The 12,645-nt window shown below is 38.3% G+C and overlaps 1 protein-coding gene across 1 annotated transcript in view; it reads left to right on the forward strand.

Annotated features, from left to right (window-relative positions):
* CA10 (carbonic anhydrase 10 (inactive)) overlaps positions 1–12,645 on the forward strand; it is a 199,030-nt gene that overhangs the window by 72,848 nt on the left and 113,537 nt on the right. The window contains exon 3 of the mRNA XM_086624162.1: positions 8,133–8,275. Within this exon, the coding sequence (XP_086480288.1) occupies positions 8,133–8,275 (143 nt within the window). The remainder of the gene's footprint in view (positions 1–8,132; positions 8,276–12,645) is intronic.

Raw genomic sequence — 12,645 nt, forward strand, 5'->3', positions numbered from 1 at the left:
ATCCCAGGCACTGGCAGGCATAAGAAGGGAGCTCAATGAACGGCAGACACAGGCACTGATCCACTCCCTGTGTATGCTGTCTTGTGTGGAGAAAAGACGGAGAGGGTGTTGCTTTCCTCCCCCTTTCCTCTCTTTTTCATTTTTAGCTCTTTTACCAAAAAGGATTTCCTTTACCCAAAACTGACATTCTAATGAGCAATCTGTGCCAACTCCACTAAACATCACAGTTTCTTTTTAACCTTTAAACCAAATTGGCCTTTAATCTGTTTTCATTTCGCTTTCTCAACATAGTTATGCCAAGCCTTTCAGCAGCAGGAACTCCACTAACATTACACAGAAGGGCAGTTTTCCCTAAGACCGTGTATCCTCTTGATTGGAATGAGAGAGAGAGAAGTACATTATATTTTCAGAATAGTAGTAACAATGGCCCTAGAAGATTGTTACTGAAGTTGCTTTGTTTTGGACCTGGATATGCCTCTATAAGCATCTATAAGTACCTTCTAAGCATCTGACATATTTTTGGGAAACATTATAGTAGTATTTGATTGTATAGTTTTAATATATGTGCTAACTTGCCACAGCATGCAGAGAAAAATCTAATTACGTACTGTTGTATAACTGCTCTTTATCCTAAGATTAACATAATTTATAAAAGTGAATTAGCCTGGTTTAATCTGTGCAATGAAAGAAGTGGTAATGTTTTCTACACTGGTATCCCAAATGTGGAGATGAAAATAAGCAAAAGCTTTACAAGGTTAGAGGTCACCAATTGTGATTGCTAAATACTTTTTCCAGGTAATACTCTTAATTGAAGAAAATGTTTAATTAGGCAGAAATAAGCAGCTGTGATTTGAAAGGTAAATTGAAGAGGGTATTGCAGGATGTCTCTGTTAAAGGCATAGCAGAGAATTAACACTTTTTAAAATAAAGTATATTTCCAGAATCTTAACTCCTCATTTCCCCCTTCCAGTTTTCTGTTCTGTCTCATTTAGCCAGTGCAGTTGAATTTTTCCTGTCATTGAGAATCCTTCATACTGAGGGAAGAAGACATTTGAACAGACCACGATGACATTACCAGTGTGTAATATGATGCTGTTAAGAGTTCTTCCAAGGCTTCTTTTTTTATATGTTTCAAGATTTATTGATGAAAAATTTAAATATTTTTTACTATCTTTTGAGTAATGGTAATGCTGTCTTACTCTTGAGGATATATTTCAGCTATCAACTTTTTGCTCCTTAAAAAGAAATCAGAACACCTTCAGTTCTCAAATTTGAGACCATTGTGATACTGTCTAATATTACTGCAGTCTGGAGATTTCTGTGACCAATTACTTACATGAATGCCATTCTATACTCTGTCATTTCTTTGGTGTCCCTGATTTATCTCTCCAAGCCTTTATGACTTTACATTTGGCTTTTATGTAGAAGCAGACTAGGTCATGTGGTTATCCAGAGGCATTAGTATGGTAATTTTCTTCAAGTTGAGTAGGTGGAAATAATTAATGGACTGCTTTATTGATGTACATAGATAGCTGATTCTCTCTGTGGTTTCAATTCCCAGCTTCAATAAAGTAGCTTGAGATTTTATCTGAGGGACCAGTAATTACATAGGGCAAGAATAATTGCTGCACAAATACAGTCTGATTGTGTTTTATGCTATTGCCAGGTCTGATGTTGAAGCTTAAATATATAAACAAGGATCTGCTGCATGAAGAAGTTGACTCCTTTTATTTAAATTAATGAACTCTAGAATAACTTAAATTTAGAAAATCTGTGCTCTTGAAAGTTGAGCCAGCTTTGAAGAGGAAGCTACAGTCTTAGTGCAGGGAAACACAAATAACTTTACTGTCTTGCCTAGACTCCATCTCCTACTATTGACAGTGACCAGTAGCAGACACCTTGGGAAAAATAAGCACCATAAAAATTCAATCACGTTTACTACTTTTTATCTCTGAGACTGATGCAGATTTTAAGTGAGGATTTTGGCAATTCAGGTCACTCTGGTATTCATCCTAGAGTTCTGACTGACCCTAAAGAATTTGTTCATTTCACCAGTTGATACCAAGTCATTTTTCTGGTGCTTGATTTTGAGACAGTTTCCCAGATTCGTTCCCCTTAAAGAAGCTCCTGCATGGGAACCTCCCCGGGCACCTTTGTAAGCAACAGGGAAAAGAACAGGTATGGTTTGCTGCTACATTATCTTTCATATGCTCCTTCTACAACTTGATCATCAGCTGGCCCTGCAGACTCAGACTCCTTGCCTCTCATACATTGAAAGAACTTGTTAGTGGCTTTTTTGCCTTTAGCAAATACATGATATCTATTATACAAAGTGTTGCTTCCATCATTATTCCTAAACCAGAGTACCCACATTGCTCAGACCTAGATCAGAAGTGGTTTCCTCAGTGAAAGGTACAGCTAACACCATTTTCATGTCCTGCTTACTCCAAGCGCCTCATGCAAGAAGCGTGGTCCTCATATCAATGAGTCACACAAGGTAGACAGGAGGTTCATGGCAGGACAGTCCCAACTTGTATCTAGTTCTGAGGACAGCAGCTTTTTTTAAACATGCTTTTCTCCCAGGTATCTTATTCTGTACATGATTTGTTGCTATGCTATCTCATTTACTCACATAAGGCAACAGAAGGAACATAGGAAGTCTACTGTGTTTTTCCCTGAACTTGGAAGCTGTACTGAGAAATATGAGGATATTTCCTGGTTATCACAAAACCTTGCAATGATAGAAATCACTTGCTACTATGCATGAAACCTGCCTGCCCTTTGCTTTTATTGCCAGAGCAGTAATAAATCACAGGTCTTGTTTGTGTTAACAAAAGCTAGCTTAACAAAAATAAGCTGTGAGTTGAGGATAAGAGAACCTAGAAAGGAAGCACACATGCATGACAGTAGGGTGGAGCAGGGAGAGAGGGAAAACTTAGGATTCTTTGAAAACTTTGAACAACTAAGAATGGCTCCTGCTAGTGATTCATCATGGCACAAAATAGAGATCAGAGCCTGAAATCGGGAGAAAAGCAGGGAGAGAGACGTGATTTTATCTTATACGTTTTATGGTTTAGAAACAAAGATGATGATTTGAGTGTAGAAACCTCGCAGACCCGCTGTCTGCAATTGCAGGCACATGTCCAGGTAAACACAAGTGTCTTTAAGGACTCCCTGGATTGTGAAGTTGAGAGCTAATGGGGTAACGTTCCACCAGGTAGAGCACAGCCTTCTCATCTCTGTCATTTCAGAATGGAGAACACAGCCAGGGCTTGAATGTAGCAGATAGACACAGCCCAGGGCAGCTTTGCTACAGGAGGAGCCCCCAGAAGTGCTCTGTCCCAAGAGCCAGGTGTGCTGGCAAGCACCAAATCATCTCACTCCACTTTAAGTGATGCATCTGTTCTCTTCTGAGCTAGATCCGACTGTTTCAGTCAGTGCATCACAAGGACTCTTCAGAACGCCCCTCAGAGAAATTCTGGCTACAAACTCTTTATGGCTTTGCTAAGAGTAAGATGCAGAAGCAGAGCATGGGGTAGAAATCTGAGAAATTTTTTTATAAATAAGCCCGTGACAGCCAGACAAGTTATTATAAGTCAATGCTTAACTGTCCACAACCCTTTTATGACCTCAGCCTTTCAGTCCAGCATAGTTTTTTTTCTAAGATCAAGTGATTAAGTAGTACACAGCATGCACCTCTGATCCCATACTGGGACAAGTACTGTCTCCTCTCACAACATGAATGCAGATTGTTCCATGTCCATTAACACGCGCTGTAGACAGTCCTGTTATGCTTATCTGCAGGTTTGCTGTAGGGCAATGCCCTACAGAAGGGCATCCTTATTGGACACTGTTCACTCATTGCCTTTCTCAGAAGAAGGGAGGCTTGTATTTAGGCAAATCCTTGGTACTTATCACTAGGAGAACCGCATTCAATCCTTCCTTTATAGTCCTAGCTGCTATTATTTCACTGTTGTTATGCATAGGTTTGGTAAAAGCCATCAGAATCCCTCATTCCAATATGTCATGCTGATACTAGAGCATCTTCATATATCTCAATATAACTTGCACCCAGTAAATTGAAAAAAAAAGCAGCTACAATAAGATACAGGCTATGAATAAGGATGTCAGTGATTTTTTGCATAAGTATAAAATATAAGTAATCTCCCTCACCTTGTCCTCATGTAACACAAAAAAATCTTGTCCATAGTGTGCCAACATACAGAGGAAATATACTTTGAATTTATCCAATTTTCTTTGTTATAAGGTCAAAGGCATGACATTGTTCAGGCAAAAACTTATCACCTTATGTCTATGTAACATGCTTGCAACAAAGCAGCTCTCCAGCAGTATACATTATGAGGGATTTCTAGACAAAGGCAGAGATGATGCCATCAGTGTACAGAAACTTCCAGCAGAGTTAAGTAGCAGCCAGAGAACCTTGTTAAAGGAGATTGTAAGCTCGCGTGTGGGCCGCGTGCTCACTAGCTTGTAAGAGTAGCTCCTGTGCAGCACAGGGGCCAGGCCGCTGTCTGCAGGGCTTCAGAGGTCCACAACGATGCAGCATATTCCCGCTCATACATGACTAGATTTTTACGGAAATACAATGCAGGTAATTGTGGGGAAGGAGATGGCATTTCATTAGTGACTCAACCCCTCATAGAGCCGTGTCGGCTAGGTAAGCTGGAATAATAAAATGATGAAAATTTTGCTATGTTTTCCTAGATTCATCCACTACTTTCTTTAGACTAAACAGTTAATTCAATACTTGTGTTTAATTTACGCCTTGATTTCCTACATGAAGCCTCCTTGGATTTTTCCATTATGGTTCTGAATACTTTTCTATTACTTTGAGCATCTAAGCAGCAGCACTAATTACTTTAATTAAATGTAATCAGACATTAATATTGCATAATATCCCCATCCACTAGTTAAGTAAGGTGTGCAGTCTTAGGTCAGTCATCCTTAATTAACCTTCAGTTGAAGCACGAACAAAGTCATCCTGATCACGGGGGTAAGTTTAGCATTGCTGCACTTTCTTTGTGTCCCACCACACGTAACAGAGCTCGCAACAAGCACGGATCAGAGAGACTTCGGAAGTCAAAGGTTGCAACGCAGACTTACCTGTCTGGGTGACAGCTCTAACCTTTGCAGTGCAGCATCGCAATGTCCGAGCTCCACCTTCTTGACTTTCCTGTGGTGGGCTGATGTGACAAGCCTTGCACGGAATGCAAGGTTTCCCTGTCAAAACCAGAAATAACATTGTAAAACATCCCTTCATAGCAGCTGTTTTCCAGTGCAGGTCTTCTGGGACAACCCAGTTAAATCATAAAATCTTTAAGTAATATGAACTTGAAGATAATGGACTGCCCTGTTTGGCTTGCCATTTTATTGCACTTACCCTAAGTTATTTTTAAGAAGTGTGCTAAAGAATTTTTTTTACCAATACCAGGAGTATTCCTACCCAGGAGATTTTTCCAGTAATACTAGAAACCATTCAAGCAACAGACTTTACTTTTAATATTTTTCCTGTTGAACCTACAGCTCTACAGTTTCATCACTATTTTTTTTTTTAAATAACAATACATGAGGATTTATCAAGGGAAATGAGGCTATCTCAATTCACCTGAACTTTCATTTTAGACCTCTGCATAAAGGGAATTTTCTCTCTGACAAAAAACTGAAATAAGATCCCATGGTATTTCTCTTAAGAAAAAGCACAAATAATCTAGCGTGGTCTGTTTTATTCTTAATTGCACTACATTTACTTTATTCATTTTCAGAACATTGGCGCTATCATTCAGCATACCCTGGGAACTTCTGTAGTCTTGCAAGTCTCCAGTAGAAGCAGGAATTGACTGATAGGGTAAACAGAGGCGCCAAAAAAATTTTTAAGACCATGCTGTCTGTTCATTTTTCTGATCACACAAAGCGTACCTTATTTTAAAGTCTTTCCATGTGATGGTCTGTGAGGTGGTTGCACACAGGGTTTATTATTCAAATAAAAGATTACTGACATAGTTTGATGTGGCCATCTGCAATTATTGCCATTTTGGGTTCTGTCCCCTGATCTTTGCTTCCCCAGAGCCATAGAGCATTACACTGCCATCCCTCCCTATAGATTTCCTGCAGTACATACTGAGAGTAGTTACCCATTTTGGGCTTTGCATGTGAGCTGATTTGATTGCCCCTGTCAGATGTTAAGAAAGGAGATTTCACCAGTGAATTTAATGTATTAGAGGCACATGTTCACTTCAAAACTGCATGCAAGGAAGCTTTAAGTTTTGCCAGCTGTAACATATCAATTATGGCTGTAGCACTTGGATCTCATCAGGGCTCTCTGAGCTCACCTGTGTGTAGCACCTGTAGGCACACAGACAGGCTAGCACGGAGAAGGCAGCAGATTCAGCTGAAAATTGAGTTTTCAGATATTTCATAATAAAAGTAGCATCTGTGGATGATGGCTTATGAACTACTAGAACAGGCAGATACTCAACAGCTGCAAAACACTTTCCACGACTTCTGTGTAGACCCTCACACAGAAGTTTTGCTGTGCAAGCAATAGCCTAAAAAGAACCCTAAAGCTTATCTACTTTTGTAGAAGTTACATGAAGCTGTGTATTAACTCAACCAAAACTTTACACCTAAGTACACTCAGACTTTGAGGGCAAAAAGAACTGAGTTGTTCTATAAAATATGATACGAGAACACTCACCAAGATCAGCCGTTTTCCTGAGGCTACACTGCTCAGAAGATATTTTCCACCTTTCTCCTCTCTGTCTCATTGGGACTGTCTTCCCAATGAGCTAAGTCTACTACAAACACGAGGTTCAAATCCAGCCAAAACTCTTACATGGCTCTCACAAGGGTAGCCAAAAACCTTGCAGGAGCAAGCACTCACACTACTAAATCCTGCATACAACTGACTCCAGCAACCAAAAAGCTTTTTATAAGCAGCTGATGGGTTGTTTTCAGCTCCACCCCCTGGGCAAAACACCTGTGCTCCTGCCCCAAGGACTCAGCCACATGCACCTGCCCCCAGTCTGGGTTTGTAGACTTTGTCACACACTGTTTGTAGAACAGAAGAATGCTCTGAGGCTCAAAGGTTCTGAAAACTTTTAACAACATGTAAAAACAAAAAATAAAGCCAAAAAAAGGCACCAACATTCACATCTGTGAAATTTCCACCTGCTACACAAAACTACAGAGTAAGTCTGGTAAAGCCAAAGTTGCTTTATACACTTCAGACAGGGACAAAGTGTGCAGACTCAAATCTATCTAGTCAGAAAATTTTTCCGCACCCAAAGAGGTGTTCGGGTTGATCTTGTTTATAAATTGCAGATTAGATGCAATACAGACCTTCAGCCTGCAGTGACCTGTAGTGTAGTAACTATAGTGACCTATAGTTACATCACATTTTTCTTCTTTTTCCAATTAGTGGCACGGAATCTTTGGAAGTAACTCAGCTTGCCAAAAATCAGGCCTTCTTCCATGTTCCAAGCCATTGCATGTATAGGGAGGAATCTGTCCTTCTTCACCACCAGAGTATGGCTCTTCCAACAAGATTTTTTTAAGAACAAAACTTTGACTAAAGAAAGGTTTGGGTGAATGGAATAGAAATTAGTAGAACCAGTCTAGAGAGCAATCCTGTTCTCTGGGATCACGACGTGTGAGCTTCTGTCGTAATAATGCTGGCTTTATTAAGAATTTTACTAAATATGAACACTTTTAAAAAGTTGAGTAGAATGGAACAGTTTCAGTCCAAGGACACATTGTATGTGTGCAAAGTTAGCATAAGGACTCATGAGTCACATTCCTATTGCTCAATAAATATTCTGTGATACTAACAGCAAAGGAACTATTTATAACTGGATCTGGGATATGTATCTAGGTACCTTCAAAAGAAGAAAAAAAATTCCTTCATTCCTGATACAAGACTATATGAAACAATATGTTTTGGTCTTTGCGAATGAAGTTTTAAATTTCAAGTGCCAGATGAATTTGCCTGTGTTCAGTTTCAGTGTATGTATGTAGGTGGTAGGACAAGTTTAATTCTCTGGTTCTCTACATGCCTTGTGTTTCTCTAGAATTTCCAGACTTGTCTTAAACTTGCACTTTTTTATATTTTGCAGTTCCCTCCTTTTGGGGTTTGGTGAACTCAGCTTGGAATCTTTGCTCTGTTGGGAAAAGACAGTCACCTGTCAATATTGAAACCAGCCATATGATTTTTGATCCCTTCTTAACTCCACTTCGCATAAACACAGGAGGAAGGAAGGTATGTGTTCTGTCGTGTTCTGGTATCATAACGAGAAGTTGGTAGACTTTTACAAACATTTACTGTGTTTTGTATTTCTAAAGCGTTTACACTTTTATCTCGATCAGCTCTGAGGCAGAATAACAACAACACAGCGCTTTGCAAATCACATCAGCACTACTGGAGAGAGAGTGAACATATATTTTTAGGTGTCTTTAGCACATATTTATATTTTTGTATTAACTGTTACTGAAACTGCTGTCTGGAAGAACAGCATCTCACTTAGAAACTCCACGTTTATAATTAAGTTTGGAGTTCATCCTGAGTGGCATTTGAAAGGTGCTACTCTAAAAGCAGTGTTTAAGATGGCCAGGACCTTCTTTTATTCATCTAAATCAGGATAAAATTGCAGTGTCATCATGTTAAGGGGTAGGAAGGGATGAATGAGCTTCTTTATGTTATGAAATAAAAGAAACTGAGATATGTATCTCAGCATGGGACAGGCAGATAGATATGTTCAAAAAATAATCTTGTTTCTGTGTTATATAGAGCATATTGGCACTCATAAGATTCTTCTGTTGGATCTCTCCTCACATATATTAATTAGAAAACAAAATGGCAACGTTTGTTTCAATAGATCATAAGTAAATCTCCAAGGATATTGGATCAGATGAAAAGTGACTGCTACAGCTGGCCAGTTTATTAATCTCTATTTCTGACCAACGCTTATCTTGTTTACCCAGATTTTTAAAGTAGATCTTAATAAACTCAGGTATGAAACCAGAGTCATTCTGGGTTAGATAAAGTGCGTACCTGCGGCTCAGGCACTAGACTTCCAGGCTAGTCCATGTGGATTAAAGGTGGAAGAAACAATCTTCACAAAATGATGCTCTGCAAATGGGTGGAGATCGTTGTCTGAGGGATGTGTGCATATAGAAATGCTGCTGATAGATGCTAATCAGTGATCATATCCTCCCTTTTTTATGCTATGTCTGAGTTATGTTAGGAGCTAAAATTTACATGAGGTTTTTATTGTTTTAAAAACAAAAGTTCGGTAAATATTTCTACAAGTTTTCATAACTCAGATATTGAAGCATTGTGCTAATGCATGTATATATGTCAAAATAATTCACAAGAAATTGTGTATGATTATGAATTTGAAAAACATTCAAGCATGTGCATTTGTGCTTGCTGACCCCGTGCTCAGAAGCAGTATTGAAACTGTTGTATGTCAGTGGAAAAATGCAGAAGGTTAACAAATCTAAACAGTGAAAGCAATCTGGATCCCGAGGATGTTTCACTTTTAATAATCTCTGCTCACATCAATAGCATCGTTAGGGACATTTTACATACATGGTTCTTAAAAATATTTTCTGCATTGTCAAGATTAGGTGCTAATTCATTCTTTTTGTTTATGTTTACTAAAATATTTATACTTACTAAAAAATAGGAGTACAGAGAAATTTTGGAGTGCAGCGCCAAAAAAAATTTTGGAGATCTCTTTGGCTCCTACATTGCCATTCAAAGCATTTCAAAAAACAAACTGATCCTGTTTATGCTTAATGATTTTTTTTTCACTAAAGAATGTATTCACAGTATGGAAATTTGAGGACAATTCTCAAATAACTGAGTTATCAATTCTGTTTATCCAGCTGGAGAGTTGATATTTTTCAATTCTAAAGCTATTTTATAAATAAAACGTCTTGAACCTGTTAGTACTCTTGGAAAGAGTCATTAGTTCATAATGATTTTGTGTTGCCTCCCTTATGTGGGGTGCTTAAAAGAGTATTTTAAAGATTTTGTTGCTTATTCCATGCAGGCAGTTCTCTTTTATGCAATCTGTAATACAGAACAATGCAGATGAAAAGGCAGTGTGACTTACAATATCAGAATGAGCAGAGACTCCAACAAAAGGTTATTCCACAATGATTTATATTCTCCTGTTGTCTTGACAAATGAGATTTCTGCTGGAAAAAGCATGAGATGTTAGGAATTTGCTGTGTACTTCCCACTGAGGTTCTGGTGGTACATGTGCACATACATTGGAATCGATGTAAGCTTCATCACAGAAATGATAAAATGGAGGTATTGTTCCGTACTGAAGGACAGTGATGGTTCCAGCTACGGCCCAAATTTCAGAGTAATATGTACATTTTGCTTTTTAAACAGAAATGCCTTGAGGTTTTGCATGTTGATACAAATAAGAGTTATATTGATTCTGCTATTTATGTAAAGGCTACATAAATAGCAGACGTTTCAGATTATTTCTAAATTACAGTATGACGTAATATGAAAGTCAAGAACAAAATGACATGGAAGTTGTCAGTATGTCAAAGACAGGAATTTCAGAATATTTAATATCTTTAGCAATTCTAAGAATTCGACCAGGTTTTTTGTACTAGCTCAGGATGGAGCAAATGCCTGATTATTAATAAAATATCAGAGGCACCCATGGCCTGGGAGATGCTATATCAGTAATAGGTGTTCTTACCACGCTCACAAATTATCCTTCTCCTGTCCAACAGTGATGGCCTTCTATCATGTTACAAGAACAGGATTTGTTCTCATTGTGGTTAGTCTGTTTTAGAGCAGTTTCTAAAATGGTTGTATCAAAATTTTCCTTTGAGGAAAAGATTGCAATTTTAATGCCCTAAAAAATTTCTTTGCTCATAGTTAAGGCTTCAGTGAGGATTTGATTTGGCAGGTAGTATATTTGTGTTCACTTTTTTGATAATGTTTTTTGCATGTTAAAAGTGGAGGTGTGTTTCATAGGGGCTGAAGCACTTCAGTTTTCAGGGCAATGAACCAATTGCTATAGCAGCCAGGGAATTTCTTAGACAAGACTTAACTATGATTATGCTGTATATGAAAGGATTTTATGGAACTGATCCTTAGAAAAATGATGAATAAATAAAAAGGGATTTGATATGGTTTCAAATCGAAATTATAATAAGCTGGCTTACATGCACAGTGAACAAGAGAGACAGCTACTTGCACACAAAGTCAAAATTATACACCTCTTTTGGAAAGGGAGCTGGGAGGAGAGTCAAGCCTTAACAGAGCTAGATGGAAGGAATCGTTCAGTACGGTTGGTCTTGGAACAGTAACAGAATTTTTAACAAAATTTTGCACTATTAAAGTAGAAATCAGTTTTATTTGAGTTCTAATTTTGAAAACAACATTTCTACTTTGTGTGCTTCGCTCTTGAAGTTAACATAAGAATGAACGGAATCCAAGTCCAGTCTAGAGAAATTCACATAACACATACCTGAGTCACACTATCACTGACTTAATGCTTCCTCTTAACTCTTTTATTCCTCGTCACTTGTTTCTCTTGGGCCTTTGGTTTTGGGGGTGGAGAGCATTGCCTAATTGCTGTAAACCAGTTACCTGTTTAGTTCTAGATCTCCACATCGGCAGACTAAAACTGTTCCAAACCATTCCATTACAGAATTTATGACTAAGGATTACACTTAAGTACATACCTTTCTAGTCAATTCCATTAGAGAGTTTATTTTATCTCAGTATTAGTAATGGAAGACATTTTAGTAAACTAGATTGAGACTTCCTAGAGTTTTTTGACCACTTGGGAGAAAAAAAAAAATAATTTCTTGTTTCTAAAGAAAAGGAGTAGTCTGAAGGGAGAATATGAAGAACAACATCACTGTCTTCTTACCCTGCAGCCTGCAAGGGGAGAAAAGTACAGTCTGTGGGCTGTTACATGGCAGGTGACTTCATAGCTACTTCTGATCTGAGGCTGAGAAAAAATGTCTTCCCATTCCATTCAGGAGCAAAAGGGATGGCAGTGCAATATGCCAAATTTTATACTTCTTTAGTCCAATTTTTCACAATAAAGTTCCAGCAAGCAATAATACCTTGCTTTCTGTGCTGTCCAGTGATTGCAGCGTGGTATCGGGTCATGCATTCACAACTGGAGCATCATCAGGTGTTACACTGAATTGTGTTGTGTTGTTTTGTGTGTTTGTGCTTCTCCATTTCTTTAGAAAGTGGCTTTTCAGGTCCTGAAGGCTGAATATCATTGATACAGATAATTGGATTTCAAGATCCAGAATCTCAGCACAAGATATTTAATGAGTTTACATGCAGATAAATTCCCCAGAAGAAAAGCTATTTTTGAGGAAACTCCCTAAGTTTCAGTTCTCTCTCAGGCCCAGCTTTGTCTTTTGATTATCCATTTTAGTGAATTTAACATGCAGCCCATTTCAGATAAACAGCCCTTTTTAATAAACAATACAAACCCTTATTAATATGCAAGTCACACTCCTCCACTCTGGCACAAAGAAAAACACCATTTCACTTTCTCTGCTTTTTTTCTTTGGATTCACATAAGCACCAAAGCAATCAGCAACCCGGCAACAGAATAACTTTAC

This window comes from Tauraco erythrolophus, chromosome 20 (genome assembly GCF_009769465.1).
Source record: "Tauraco erythrolophus isolate bTauEry1 chromosome 20, bTauEry1.pri, whole genome shotgun sequence".
Classification (NCBI taxonomy): domain Eukaryota; kingdom Metazoa; phylum Chordata; class Aves; order Musophagiformes; family Musophagidae; genus Tauraco; species Tauraco erythrolophus.